Source organism: Urocitellus parryii, chromosome 12 (assembly GCF_045843805.1).
Source record: "Urocitellus parryii isolate mUroPar1 chromosome 12, mUroPar1.hap1, whole genome shotgun sequence".
NCBI classification, from domain to species: Eukaryota; Metazoa; Chordata; class Mammalia; order Rodentia; family Sciuridae; genus Urocitellus; species Urocitellus parryii.
The window spans coordinates 29,025,653-29,041,217 of NC_135542.1; the positions used below are offsets into that span (position 1 = coordinate 29,025,653).

Genomic DNA, 15,565 nt, shown 5'->3' on the forward strand with positions numbered 1-15,565 from the left:
CCACTGCCTCAGGTGGACATGTCCCTTCTCCTCTTGCTTTGTGCAGGGCTATTGGCTCTGCAACTGCAAAAGGATTTTCCTTTCTCACCAACTTCTCTTCACTGCTGTGTTCTTATGCACTAGGCCAGGAAAACATGACATCTAACACTGTCCCTGACACTTTTGTAATTCTCTAGGTAACAGAAGACACTAGAAAATCCTGAACTATCTCCACTGCATGCTGTCACTGAAAAAAAATTCAAAGATCAATACCTGTGAGATGGGAATTCTAATATTTCTCCTAAGCTGGGAGGGAGGCAGCAGGGTAGCCATACCCACTCAGAGTCTGAGGTGAAGGTCACCTCCATGTCCTTGGGTCTGTGCTGTCTTAGGAGGGCAGGCCCTGGGCACCATGACCCCTCACAGAGCCAGGGTTCCATGATGAGGCCTTCTGCCCAGGCCACAGGCACCCAGGGCTATTTCTCTACTGTATTTCCACCAACTACAGAAGCATCTAATGTCACTGGGCTCCAAGGAGGCCCCTCCCACCCTCACTCTCCCCACCCAACACCCACCAGGGCATTTGCATGCTGATCCCTGGGGAGGACCTTCCTGCAAGGCTGACATAAAAACTCAGCTCTAACCTGCCCTTGACTCACCAGGACTCCTCAGCTCAGCTTCTCAAAATGAGGCTCCCTGCTCAGCTCCTGGGGCTGCTGCTGCTCTGGATCCCTGGTGAGGACAGAGGGGATGAGGAGGGAGAAGGGGGAGGGAGGTGATCCCTGGGCCCCCATTCTGCCCACCTATGATACATCCACATGAAAGATGTGTAGGTCTGTCCTCCTGGATGACACATGTGAGGTTGATCAATGGGACACAGAAGACCCAAAAGAGGCAAGGATTGGGCCCTGTTATATTGCCATAAAGAAACAGGAGGAGGATGTAGGTGAATTCCAGAGAGGCTGCTGTAGCTTAGAAAGTTTGTGTCCTTTTTAAAAATTGAATACTTTTGTTGAATAAATTAAAAAATAATTTATTTGAAATAAAGAAAGAAAAATATACATATATCTCTTATTACTTCGACTTAACCCTGCATTTTTGTCATTATTTCAGGATCAACTGGGGATATTGTGCTGACTCAGACTCCTCTCTCCGAGTCCATCACCCCTGGACAGTCAGCCTCCATCTCCTGCAGGTCCAGTCAGAGCCTCCTACACAGTGATGGAAAGACATATTTGCACTGGGTTGTGCACAAGCCAGGCCAGGCTCCACAGGGCCTAATATATCGGGTTTCCAACCGGTTCACTGGAGTCCCAGACAGGTTCAGTGGCAGTGGGTCAGCGACAGATTTCACACTGACAATCAGCAGGGTGGAGCCTGAGGATGTTGGGGTGTATTACTGCTGGCAAGGTACACAAGCTCCTCCCACAGTGGTGCAGCCCTGAACAAAAACCTCCCTGCCTGGGTGGCAAAGCTGCCACATGAGCTGCTGGTCTGGGCAGCAGCTCAGCAGATTCTCTGCCTGTGAGAGGAAGGTGCTGGGAACTCAGGGAACAGGTGCAGCTGAGGGCTGTGGACCATGACTGCCTGGGCCACAGCTCACCACACCCATGAGTGGCCCTGTCAGCTGCAGCAGCCTGGCCTGGCATGTAGAGGACAAGCACAGAGGTGTCCAGGGACCTTCTGAATGAGCAGACAGGATGAGAGTGGACCCTGCAGGAGGAGGAGGACCTGGGCCCTGGGCAAGACCACAGGTAGTGGGAACATGTAGAAAAATGATAGAAGTCCTTTGTGTTTCCAAAAGCTGTTCCTTATGAAATTGGGATTCAATCCTAATCACATAACCCATAAATGACTTAGCCTACAATAATTAATAAAAGGAAAACCACAGATATGGCTTATTAAATTGACACTCCATCTTGCCTTTCCCTTGTTATTCCAGAATCCAGCAGAGACACAGGGATGATACAGACTCAGTCACTCTGCCTGTCCCCTCTAGATTGACTTTGTCCATCTTGGGAAGGATCAGAATTGGAAAAGTCACTCATTAGTCTCCCAGAGGGTGGAAGGTTGTCCCTGAGGCCCTGCAGACTCTGGGTCTCTACTGCCTCCATGACTCCTAAAGGTCCTGGCTAGATGCCCCTCAGGTCATCTCACATGATCACAGTCAGAGCAGCAGGACAGAGATGACCTTCAAAAGCAGGTCCTGCTCTCCTCAGATGCCTGTGGATGAAGTAACAAAGATGGTCACTCAGAAGGGCCTTTTGGTCAATGGAAAAAATGATATTGACCTAAAAGCAGAGCTGGGGGGAAGGTCAGCAGGAGATGCAGTGGGAGCCCATTTGCAAACCACTGGGCACAGAAACCACAAGCAGATAGCATCTTGGGCAGAGTCCCAGGGGAATGGTGGAGGTCCCCTCTGCTTTGTGACCTACCGTCTTTCTCCTCCCTGACCACAGCACATGTCCAGGGAAAATCCCAGGCTGGTTTGAGGGCACAGCTCCTGTTCCATTTGTTAAGCAGGCTCCACACTACTACCCAGGTCACACTTTTCCATATGCTTCACCATTAGTCTACTCCTGCAACACACACTTGCCATATTTTTTAAAGAAATGTGAGGTAACAGTCCCTGCAAGAGTTCAAATGCCTGTATAAATAACAAGGTATCATGAGGAAAAACAATAATTAGGAAACTGATTAAGTCAACAAAATCAAGAAGGTAGGGAAATGGACCATAAGACAGATGGGCAAATAGAATCAATAAATGAAAAGATGGCACATTTAGACCCAGCATTTCCCATAATTTCCTCACATTTTAAGTATAATTTTAGAAATATGAACATCACTGGAATCAGAGCTGCATGGTAGATATACAATATGCACTTCAGGTAAGAGTGCGAGGTGACTGTCAATAAAGACCAAAGCTCACACCATACTTAGACCCGCTAAGGACATGGGCTTGGACCTCAAGCAGGATGCAACAGGAACACCTCATGACAGCAGAAGGTCAGGGCAAAAGGAATCTCTTCCAGTGCTGAGCCTAGATGGACCCAGATGGACCCCTATGCTGGCCAGATAGAGCAGAGCATTCCAGCCAGCAGGTAGGAGCCACCTCCAGCAAAGCCTGAGCCAATGAAAACTCAACACCTCCTCTGGAGCCCACCAGGGAAGCGAGGTCCCAAGGCCAGCAACTGCCCAAGACTGGGGAGAAAGAAGACAGATGCAGAGAATCACACTCAATAGGACAGGAGCCTCTAAGAAACAGGGACAGAGGCAGGAAACCTGAACTGTAATTGACAAGTGGCTGGAGGCTCAACCTGGACACTGGGAGAGTTACAAACCCCAGGTCACCCCATCAGGGGACAGCCCCAAACTCCCGTACGCTATAACTCAAAGAGCCCAGAAGCAAATCACAGAAACAGTTCCATGATTCACCAGGGGAGAGGGAAAGCGCCAATTCTGAAATGTGCCAGAGCATGTTGCTCTTCTTCAAAAGGATCAGGAAAAGACTAGCCCAGGGATGGAGCTCAGAGGAGCAGCACTGCCCAGTATGTGGGAGACCTGAGCTCAATCCAAGAACCACAGAAAAGGACAGAGACCAAGTCACAGGACCAGGGAGCATTTCCTCTCTTTAAGACCACAGGATCAGAGGCCTGTTCCCAGGAGCCCCTCTGACCCAGTGGGTCATGTTCTGCTGTCAGGAAAACAGTGTGAGGTCCTGAAAGTCCAAGGAGCCCTGTAAAGAGACTGAGCAGCATCAGAACCACAACCAGACCCAGCAGGAATGATGGACCCTCACACAGAGGAGTCAAGACTCTTTGCTAAGAGCCGCTATGAGTGAGAAAAACTCTTCACCCGACATCGTCCTCAGCATGCCTAATTCTGAGCTTCACCATAAAGCTGTCCTTGGTCACCATGCTCAAAACTTCTACTCAGTTGTTTCAGGCTTCCCCATTCAAGGTGCTACTCCATGGTGCCACTGAAACTCCTGCTCATTATCACCTGAGACATCCACACTGCCCAGTCCAGTGTCCACACCAATCCTCATCCTAGTAGACCCACCAATGTCACTTAGCACCTAACAACACCCTCCTCCTCCAGGCACTTTCTTCCTGAGCCTCAGGACATCACTCTCTCCTGCTGCTCCCCCTCTCTCTGCCCCTTCTCAATCACCTTCCTGGTCCTCCCTCTTCACCTGTCCCAGAACTCAGATCCTGGGCCTCTGCTCTGTGCAGCCCTCACTGCAGTGGTCATCAGAGCTCGGTCCCCAGGGCAGACCTCACCCCTGAACCCCAGCCTCAATCACTCTGTGGGCTACTTGGCAACACACTGCCAGTCTAATGCACATGGCCAGCCCCAACATCCAGAGCCACATGCCACATCTCATCCCCAAGGTCACTCTCCCCACAGTCCTCTCTCTCCAGACAAATGGCATCTCCACCCTTCAGGCTTCTCAAAGCAAGATCTCAGGATCATCTTGAGACTCCTTCTCTCACATCCCTTGACCTAACCACAGCAGGTTGTTCACCTCCATCTCCAAAATGCACCCCTCACTACTCCCTCCACTTTAATCACCCTGCACCAAGGAACCCTCCAGGCCCACCTGGGTGCTGGCAATGGCCTCCTAACTGTGCCCTCTCCTGTCTTTGACCTGCAGAAATGGCCTATTCCTTTTTCCAATTACCATTAATGGAGACTTGGCTGTTTCCCCATAGGCACTGTGAACGCTTTTACAGGAATCATGGGAGTGCACCATCTTTTCAGTTGGTGACACCATTACCTTTGAGCATAGATCCAGCAGAGGGCCTGCTGGGTCATACAGTAGTTCTATTTTTAGTTGCCTTGAGGTTCTCCACATTGGTTTCCAAGGTGGCTGCACCAATTCCATTCCCACAAAAGTCTACACACACTCCTTCCCCCACGGCCCTGCCAGCATGTGTCATCATATGTCTTTCTCATGTCACCTTCCTAACAGATGGAAGCTGGGATTTCACCGTGTGTTTAACGTACATTCTCTGATGATTAGAATTATTGTAGACATTTTCACATACCCATTGGCCACTCGTAAACTTTCTTTGGAGAATTGAATATCCAGGTTCTTTCTGCATTTTTAATCAGATATTTGTCTTTGTGCTGTTGAATTATATGAGTTTTTTACTTATTTTGAACAGTAACCACTTATCAGATATATGCTTTTCAAATACCTTCTCCTAATCTGTAGGCCACCTTTCAATCTTGTTTCCTTTGCTATGTAGAAAGTATTTTAGTTTGGTGTAATCGCATTTATTTATATTTGATTTTACAGTCTGAGATTTTACTGTAATATCTAAAACACCATTGCAAAGACCAATGTCAAGAAGATTTTTTCCAGTGTTTTATTCTAGAACTTTTATGATTTGGGGGTCTCACATTTAAGTCTTTTTTCTGTTTTGTGCATGATAAGGATTCAATTTCACTCTTTTACATCTGAATATTGACTTTTCCCAACTTTTCCCATTTATTGAAAAGACTAACCTTTCCCCAATATGTCTTCTTCATGCCCTCATCAAAAATTAGTTGACCATAAATGTGAGTGTTTTCTTCTGGACTCTTCTCTGATCCATTGGTCTATGTGTCTGTTTGTATGACAGTACCAATCCTCTTAGATTACTAAATATTTGCAAATTTAGTTAAAACTAAGAAACGTGATGTATCCAACTATCTCTTTATCACTATTTGTTGGACTTCTGAAAGCCATTTGTAGTTCCATATGTATTCTAGAAGTATTTTTCTATTTCGGTGAAGAATACCACTGGTGCTTTGATTTGCACTACATTGAATATGTATATTCTGATCGGAAGCATAGAAATTTAGCAGTGTTAAGTCTTCTGATCTCTGATCAAGCATTGTTTTTCTATTTATTTCTGACTTCTTCGATTTCTTTCATTAGAGTTTTATAGTTTCCATTGTACAGGACTTCCACCTAATTCTTTAAATTGAATCCTAACATTTCATTCCTTCTAATGCTATTGTAAGTATAAATATTTCTTATATTTTGGATAGGTATTATTCTTGTACAAAAATACAACTATTTGGGCTGGGGATGTGGCTCAAGCGGTAGTGCGCTCGCCTGGCATGCATACGGCCCGGGTTCGATCCTCAGCACCACATACAAACAAAGATGTTGTGTCCACCAAAAACTAAAAAAGAAATATTAAAATATTCTCTCTCTCTCTCTCTCTCTCTCTCTCTCTCTCTCTCTCTCTGTCTCAAAAAAAAATACAACTAGTTTTTGTGTGTGGTTTTGTAGGTAATATCATTTAAATCCAGACTTTTCAAAAAATGTGACCTCTCAGGCAGAAGGAGGCAGGGAAGTTCAGGGCTCCTCGAGGACAAAGCAGCTGGGGCAGCAAAGACTCCCTGACCCCTGGCCAGGGCAGGGGGTTTGTGCTCAAGCCTGAAGCTATAGTGCTGCTCACAGTAAGAGCTGGCTGTATCCTCAGTCTGGATCCAGCTCATGATGACAGTGAAATCTGTCCCTGACCCACTGCTTCTGAACCTCCATGGGACCCGGCTGCCCACGTGGAAGCTCAGGAGGGGAGCAGAATGGAAGCCTGTCCTGGCTTCTGCTGGGGCCAGGCCCAGTCCTCCTCTGGTTGGATAAGAGACTCTGGCTGGACTTGCAGTGATGGTGACCATGTCTCCTGCAGACTGAGCCAGGGAGCCTGGTGAATGGGTCATTACCTTGTCCCCACAGGCGACAATCAGGAATGGACCATGACCCCACCCCCCACTCCACACACACACAGATGTATACACACAAAGGCAAAGCCATTAGCAAATAGTGAAGAAATCACCTGGACTGGGTTCTGAACATTGCCTTTAAAACTAAGAAGGCCTGAGTGATAGTGAAAGACATGTGTGCCTTGTACATTTCCTGTAATGCTGCTGTCTCACCATAAAATTTAACATAAAATTAAATTTGTGCTTATCAAATAGATCAGCCTTTCCTGGGATGAGACTATAATGAGTTTATTTGCAGGTTCCTGTTGCCCTCTTGTGGGCAAGCAGTGGAACATCCTAGCACGGAATTAAGCGGGAGGAACCTGGGGATGAGCCACCTCTGTGTCCATAGGGTCCTGTGCCCTCTGCTCTCCACACTGATGATCTAAAGCTTCAAGAAGACAGCTCAGCCACCTGTCCACCTCATGACACAGACACTCACACCCAGAGAGAAGCCCAGAAACCAGCTGCCACTCCTGGGAAGAAAGGAAGACTCCAGAACAGAAATGTGTGCCCAGGCCACTCACTGAGTTCAGGCAGAGCTGAAACCAAAACCAGGAGTCAAGGGCTAATCTTGGGTCCATCCTCCTGCTCTAGTCCAGAGTCCAGCAAACAGCTGGATAAAGGAGTTCCAACATGAATGAACTATTACAAATACTCAATTTATTTCACTAGATGTTTTAACTTGGGGCTTCTTCTTCCTCATCTGCACTCCCTGGGAAGTGAATAAATAAATACTTTCCTCTTCCCACTGCTATTGGTGCAGACTGAAGCTTAGCAAATAACACATTCTGCCTGTTACCCTGTGTGTGGGTGTGTGTGTGTGTGTGGGTGTGTGTGTGTGTGTGTGTGTGTGTGTGAACTTAAACACAACACTTCTTCCATGAGACTTCCAAGTACGAGGTCACTCCAGAGAGACGCTCCCTGAGGTCGGGTGGCTTCACGGTGCCCAGCTCACACAACCTAGTGAGCTACAGCTTTGCCCACCCTTACATGAGAAGAGACATAATGAAACCTCACCCTAATGGCAGCATCATCACCAAGACCAGAATCTACAGTAGCACCCGAGTCCACCTATTCCCAGTGTCCTCTGCACGCTCCAGCTCACCAGCATGGTTCAGGCATGGGGCAGACACCTTTTCACAGGGGTCATAGAGCCTCCTGTGCAGCTGTTGGATCTGAAGGTGCTGCTGAAACAGCTGTTGAAACAGAGGCGCTCAATGCTGCCCTCTTCCTGTCAGGCTCGCACACTGCACACGCCCAGGAAGTCCCTGAGAGACTGTCTTCTTTTTGAGGACTTCCTATGACCCTGCACTTTGCTTGGTGACAGAAATGGGGAAAATTCCCAGACCAAAGGAACTTTCAAATACAGGATTGCATACCACAAACTAATCCCTATTGACATATCTTTATTCACAAGCTAGATCCTGTATTTTTCTAATTTTGAATTTTTTCACATTGCAATGCCTTTGCATAAATTTTAATTTTTTAAATATTGTGTTAATATATATTTCATGGAAATACCCACATCAAGGACCTCCTTAAGCATGGCCCTCAAGGCAAATGCCTCCCTGTCTCTGCCTTATCTGTGGCATGTATCAGGATGCCAGGTGCATAGGTCTCCACTGAGGAGGAGACTGGCCTGGGAACAGCACCCTCCACATGGAAGGGCCAGGGCTTCGGGCTCCCCCAGGGGAGAGACTCTAGTGGTTGAAGCCCCACAACCTAGACTCCTCAGGAAAGAGCTCCAGGGCTCTGAGCTGGGACAGACCACAGGGAATACAGAATGAAGGAGAAGTAGCACCTGGCTCTGCAGGATGAGGCTGAGGTCTTGAGAGGGGAAAGGACTCAGCACACTAGAAGGTAAGAGGGGAGGAGCAGGAAGAGGCTCTTGAGACAGGGAGCCTGCTAAGGAACACCATCAGGCAGCAGCAGGGGTCAGGGCTGATCACTGCAGCCACCTGCAGAGCTCACCAACATCCCAATTCTCAGGCTGAGGTTATGGTGAGACCTGCTTAGCATGTGGGAGACTCTGAGTTTTATTCCCAGATCTGCAAAAAAAAGGAAAAGAAAAAAATCCTCCGGCCATCTTCGCCCAGCAGTCTTGTCTCACCTGCTGGCACAGATCCAGGCAGCAGGAGTTTTCAGAACTCTCCACCAGATTCTGAACCCAGAGGCCAAGGGCAGGAACCCCAGTTGTGAACCTAGGAACAGGACAACGGAAACCGTCAAAGAGTTTACACAGGGGAATGATAAAATTTGCTTTGGGGGTTTTGCTGTATGGTTGGTTGGTTGTTTGTAGTACTGGGGATTGAATCCTGGGGCACTCTACCACTGAGCTACATTCCCAGCCCTTTCTTACTAACTTATTGATTGATTGATATTTTGAGACAGGATCTCACTTGGTTACCTGGCTGGTCTTGAACCTGTGATCCTTCCATCTCAGCCTCCTGAGCAGCTGGGATTATAGGCATGCACAACAGACCCTGGCTAATTTTGTGGTTGTTGTTGTTGTTTCTGTGTTTTTAAAGTGACTCAGGTTACTTTGTGAAGACTAACATGGAAAATCCATTGCTCATCAACCACTGTCAGTTTGTTTCCCATGAAACTGGATATAACCAACAAAAATTAGTGCCTCCTAAGAACGTGTTACATGCCCAGCTACATAATTCACATATGCCACTTTAGTTATTCCTCAGGCATCCCATAATTCAGATGAGAAACTGAGGCATGGGGAAAGTTACCTAATGTCACAAACAATTATTTTTTTGTTTTGTTTTTTTAAAAAAAATTAATTTGGGGGGGGTGGCGGTCACACACAGTTCTTAAGATGCAGAGTCAAGATTCTAATTCTCTCTGGGAGGATTATACCATCGACCACGGGATACCTCCTCAAGCTGGGAAGAAACCTGGGGGCTAGAGGAGGTCACCAGCCTGCCTCCAGGAAGACTAGGTGACAGTGTCCATGAAGACATCAGCATGTGGCATCAGAATGAAACCACTGGGATCTGAAATAGCACCAAGGAGCTATGAGCCTGCAGGTCTCAGGTGGGAATCCATAGGTGATTTTCCAAGGCTGATGCCTGGGAGCCCAGCCTGAGAGGCCATGGTACAGCTTGTCCATCACATTCCCAGGCTGCACACCCACCTCTCTACCTGATGCTCTATGGGCACACTCTGCATTTATCCCGGAAGGGTCACATAAACTGTGTTCTTATATCTGCTCTGAAGTTGCCATTTATAATGTTACCCAACTCACACCTACCAGCTGCTCTACAATGCCCAGGAGAGAGGTTATTCAACTTTTGTACCCTGAAAAACCTTCACTGGGGAACTGGAATTTTCCCCCTAGGGATAGGTATATAAGTAACACAATATTTTGTTGTTGTTGTTCTTGTTGTTGTTGTTGTTTTTCTTCTGAGAAGCTCAGATGAACATTCTATATTGCATTCCAAAGCTTTTTAAAAATTTAAATAAGGTTTACTGAAGTACAAGTTATATTCTGAAAGGATCATGATTTTTAGTAAATATTTCTATGAGTTTTGCCAAATGCACAGCCAAGTATCCACAGCCAGAGTCCAGATACAGGAGAGAGCCAGCTCCCTAGGAAGCTTCTTGGGGCCCTTTGAAGTCAACAGTGCCTCACCCCACCCCCTAGCAACCACTCCTTTGTTTCCTGACCCTGTAGCTTGCCCCCTCCAGGATGCCCTACAATGGAGGGCATCTGCGTGTGGCTTTGAGAACCTCTGTTCCCTTAGCTGGATGCACTGAGAGCCCTCTGTGTTGTTGTATCAGGAGTTCACTTTCTATTGCTGATTAGGCTCCATGCTTACATCAGTTTTCTTTGCTAGTTACTGGCACCAAAATTTTCATCCTTGTTCCTGAAGTCCAATAATGAGGACAAAGTTTTAAGAGAAAGAAAAGAGAAGTTTTATTGCTTTGCTAGCAAAAGAGAAACACAGGGACTCCTGTCCCAGAGGCTGGATTCTCATCCTCAGGGGAACAGAGAGCTTTTAAAGAGGGCCTTCAAAGGCCACACTCCAGCTGTGACCTGTCAGAGATTAAAATTCACTTGTAGCCTTGATAATACCCATATGTTAGGTCTCCGGCACATGCCAAAGTCTAAGTTACTTCATGGCTCAGGTGTGTGTGCTCAAGGTCAGATAACCCAGCCTGGAATGGGAAGGAGGCCATCCTGCTACCCTAGGATTAGTGAGGAGGAGAGGGAAAAATAGACCATGACAACTTCAAAATAAACCTCAGTAGCAGAGCAGCAAGTGCCATGTTCAAAGCATAAAGCGGACTCCTGTGGGTTACCAGTGCCTAGTCTTTCACTGTCTCCAATTAGGATTTTATATTTCTTTTTTTCCCCATTTTTTCCATATATCTTTCATGGTGCATTATATTTGCACACAATGCTGGAATATGTTGTTAAATATTTGTCCATGCACACAGTATGACAATTTAATTTAGCCAACATTATTCCTCCTCAGTATTTCCCCTTTCTCTTTCCTCCTCCTTCCCCCGGTATCTTTCCTCTATTCTACTGATCTCTCTCAATTTTCATGAGACCCCCCCTCCACCTTTCTTTTCCTTTTCTCTCTCTAGCTTCCACATGTGAGAGAAAACATAGAATCCTTGCATTTCATCAAGTAGGTGCTGGCTCCAACTTTTTATATAAAACCCTGATGCTCCAGCAATAAAACCAAGAATCAATAAGTGGGATGCCCTCAAATTAAAAAGCTTCAGCACAGCAAAGGAAACAAGTGTGAAGAAAGAGCCTACAAAATGGCAGGAGATCTTTGCCAGCTGCTCCTCTGACAGGGGATCAACTTCCAGAACATATTAAGAACTCAAAAAACTTTGACATCAGAAAAAAAATCAATAAATGGGCAAAAGAACTAAACAGACATTTCTCAAAAGATGCAACAACCAAAGAACACATGAAATAATGTTCAACATTCCTAACAATAAGGGAAATGCAAACCAAAAGTACACTAAGATTTCATCTCACTTCAGAGGATGGAATTATCAAGAATATAAATAATAATAAATGCTGGTGAGATGTGGGGGGAAAGATACGCTCACACATTGTTGGTGGGACTGCAAATTGGTGTAACTACTCTAGAAAGCAGGATAGATTCCTCAAGAAACTAGGAATGGAACCACCATATGACCCAGCTGTCCCACATGCTGGTATTGATCCAAAAGAACTAACATCAGCATACGATTGTAATGTACCACATCAATGTTCATAGCAGCACAATTCACAATAGCCAAGTTATGAAACGAGCCCTGGTATCTGTCAATACATAAATGGATCAAGAAAATGTATATATACACAACAGAATTTTACCTAGCCATAAATAAGAATGAAATTATGGCATTTGCTAGTAAATGGATGAAATTAGAGAACATGATAATAAGTGTTTTATTTTCTTTTTTATGGGGTATGAATTCTTTTTTTCTCTTTTTTTAAATTGGTTGTTCAAAACATTAAAAAGCTCATGATATATCATCTTTCATACATTTGACTCAATTGGGTTATGTACTCCCATTTTTACCCGAAATACAAATTGCAGAATCACATCGGTTACACACTCACATTTTTACATAATGGCATATTAGTGACTGTTGTATTCTGCTACCTTTCCTATCCCCTACTATCCCCCCTCCCCTCCCTTCCCATCTTCCCTCTCTACCTCATCTGCTGTTGTTCAATTCTCTCCCTTGTTTTCCCGCCCCTTTCCCCTCACAACTTCTTATATGTAATTTTGTGTAACATTGAGGGTCTCCTACCATTTCCATATGCTTTCCCTTCTCTCTCCCTTTCTCTCCCCCTACTCATCTCTGTTTAATGTTAATCTTTTCCTCATGCTCTTCCTCCCTGTTCTGTTCTTAGTTGCTCTCTTTATATCAAAGAAGACATTTGGCATTTGTTTTTTAAGGATTGGCTAGCTTCACTTAGTATAATCTGCTCTAATGCCATCCATTTCCCTGCAAATTCTATGATTTTGTCATTTTTAGTGCTGCATAATACTCCATTGTGTATAGATGCCATATTTTTTAATCCATTCATCTATTGAAGGGCATCTAGGTTGGTTCCACAGTCTAGCTATTGTGAATTGTGCCGCTATGATCATTGATGTGTCAGTATCCCTATAGTATGCTCTTTTAAGATCCTCAGGGATTAGTCCGAAAAGAGCGATAGCTGGGTCAAATGGTGGCTCCATTCCCAGATTTCCCAGGAATCTCCATACTGCTTTCCAAATTGGCCTCATCAATTTGCAGTCCCACCAGCAGTGTACAAGTGTACCCTTTTCCCCACATCCTCGCCAACACTTATTGTTGTTTGACTTCATAATGGCTGCCAATCTTACTGGAGTGAGATGGTATCTTAGGGTGGTTTTGATTTGCATTTCTCTGACTGCTAGAGATGGTGAGCATTTTTTCATGTACTTGTTGATTGATTGTATGTCCTCCTCTGAGAAGTGTCTGTTCAAGTCTTTGGCCCCTTTGTTGACTGGGTTATTTTGTTATCTTATTATTTAATTTTTTGAGTTCTTTGTATATTCTGGATATTAGGGCTCTATCTGAAGTGTGAGGGGTAAAAATTTGTTCCCAGGATGTCGGCTCCCTATTTACCTCTCTTATTGTTTCTCTTGCTGAGAAAAAACTTTTTAGTTTAAGTAAGTCCCATTTGTTTATTCTTGTTATTAACTCTTGGGCTATGGGTGTCCTATTAAGGAATTTGGAGCCCAACCCCACAGTATGTAGATAAGAGACAACTTTTTCTTCTATCAGACGCAGTGTCTCTGATTTGATATCTAGCTCCTTGATCCATTTTGAGTTAACTTTTGTGCATGGCGAGAGAAAGGGATTCAGTTTCATTTTGTTGCATATGGATTTCCAGTTTTCCCAGCACCATTTGTTAAAGATGCTATCCTTCCTCCATTGCATGCTTTTAGCCCCTTTATCAAATATAAGAAAGTTGTAATTTTGTGGATTGGTTACTGTGTCCTCTATTCTGTACCATTGGTCCACCTGCCTGTTTGGTACCAGTACCACCCTGTTTTTGTTACTATTGCTTTGTAGTATAGTTTGAACTCTGGTATTGCTATACCTCCAGAGGGTATGAATTCTTATTATTCCCCCGTGTACAGATTGCAGAATCATGTTGATTATACAGCCACATTTATACATACTGCCAAACAAGTGTCTATTGTATTCTGCTGCCCTTCCTATCCCCTTCCTATCTACCCTCCCCTCCCCTCCCCTCCTTCTACCCCAACTACCACAACTCAATTCTCTCACTCTCTCTTATTTTTTTATTTATTTTTTTCCTCCCCTTCGCCTCACATCCTCTTATATGTATTTTTTTTTATAATTGCGGGTCTCCTTCCCTCTTCCATGCAATTCACCCTCTCTCCCATTCCCTCCCACCTCTCGTCCCTATTGATGGTAATCTTCTTCTCATGCTCTTCCTCCCTGCTCTGTTTTGAGTTGCCTCCCTTATATCAAAGTAGACATTCAGCATTTGTTTTTAAGGGATTGTCTGACTTCACTTAGCATAATCTGCTCTAATGCCATCCATTTGCCTGCAAATGTCATGATTTTGTTGTTTTTATTGCTGAGTAATATTCCATTGTGTATATATGCCACATTTTTTTAATCCATTCATCTGTTGAAGGGCATATAGGTTGGTTCCATAGTCTAGCTATTGTGAATTGTGCTGCTATGAACATTGATGATGCTGTGTCCCTGTAGTATACTCTTTTTAGGTCTTTTGGGAATAGTCCGAGAAGGGGAATAGCTGGGTCAAATGGTGGTTCCATTCCCAACTTTCTGAGGAATCTCCATACTGCTTTCCAAATTGGTCTCACCAGTTTGCAGTCCCACCAGATATGCACCAGTGTACCTTTTCCCCACATCCTCGCCAGAACTTGATGTTGTTTGACTTCATAATTGCTGCCTTTCTTACTGGGGTGAGATGGTACCTTAGGGTGGTTTTAATTTGCATTTCTCTGATTGCTAGAGATGGTGAGCATCTTTTCATGTATTTGTTGATTGATTGTATATCCTCCTCTGAGAAGTGTCTGTTCAAATCTTTGGCCCAAATGGGTTGATTGGGTTGCTTATTTTCTTATTGTTCAATTTTTTGAATTCTTTGTATACTCTGGAGATTAGGGCTCTATCTGAGGTGTGAGGGGTAAAAATTTTTTCCCAGGATATAGGCTCCCTATTTACCTCTCTTATTGTTTCTCTTGCTGAGAAAAAACTCTTTAGTTTGAGTAAGTCCCATTTGTTGATTCTTGATTTTAATTCTTGAGCTACAGGTGTCCTATTAAGGAATTTGGAGCCCGACCCCACAGTATGTAGATCAGAGACAACTTTTTCTTCTATCAGACGCAATGTCTCTGATTTGATATCTAGCTCCTTGATCCATTTTGATTTAAGTTTTGTGCATGGTGAGAGACAGGGATTCAATTTCATTTAGTTGCATATGGCTTTCCAGTTCTCCCAGAACCATTTGTTGAAGATGCTATCCTTTCTCCATTGCATGCTTTTATCACCTTTGTCTAATATAAGATAGTTGTAATTTTGTGGATTGGTTTCTGTGTCCTCTATTCTGTACCATTGGTCTACCCGCCTATTTTGGTACCAGTACCACCCTGTTTTTGTTACTATTGCTCTGTAGTATAGTTTAAAATCTGGTATCGCTATACCGCCTGATTCACTCTTCCTGCTTAGGATTGCTTTTGCTGTTCTGGGTCTCCTATTTTTGCAGATGAATTTCATGATTGCTTTATCTATTTCTGCGAGA

General features: G+C 44.6%; 1 gene segment (V, D, J or C); it reads left to right on the forward strand.

Moving 5' to 3' along the window:
• Positions 1 to 652: 652 nt before the first annotated feature.
• Positions 653 to 15,565, forward strand: part of LOC144249801 (Ig kappa chain C region, A allele-like) — a 56,985-nt gene continuing 42,072 nt past the window's right edge. Inside the window, 1 exon segment of the C gene segment in view lies at positions 653 to 714. Within this exon segment, the coding sequence occupies positions 666 to 714 (49 nt within the window).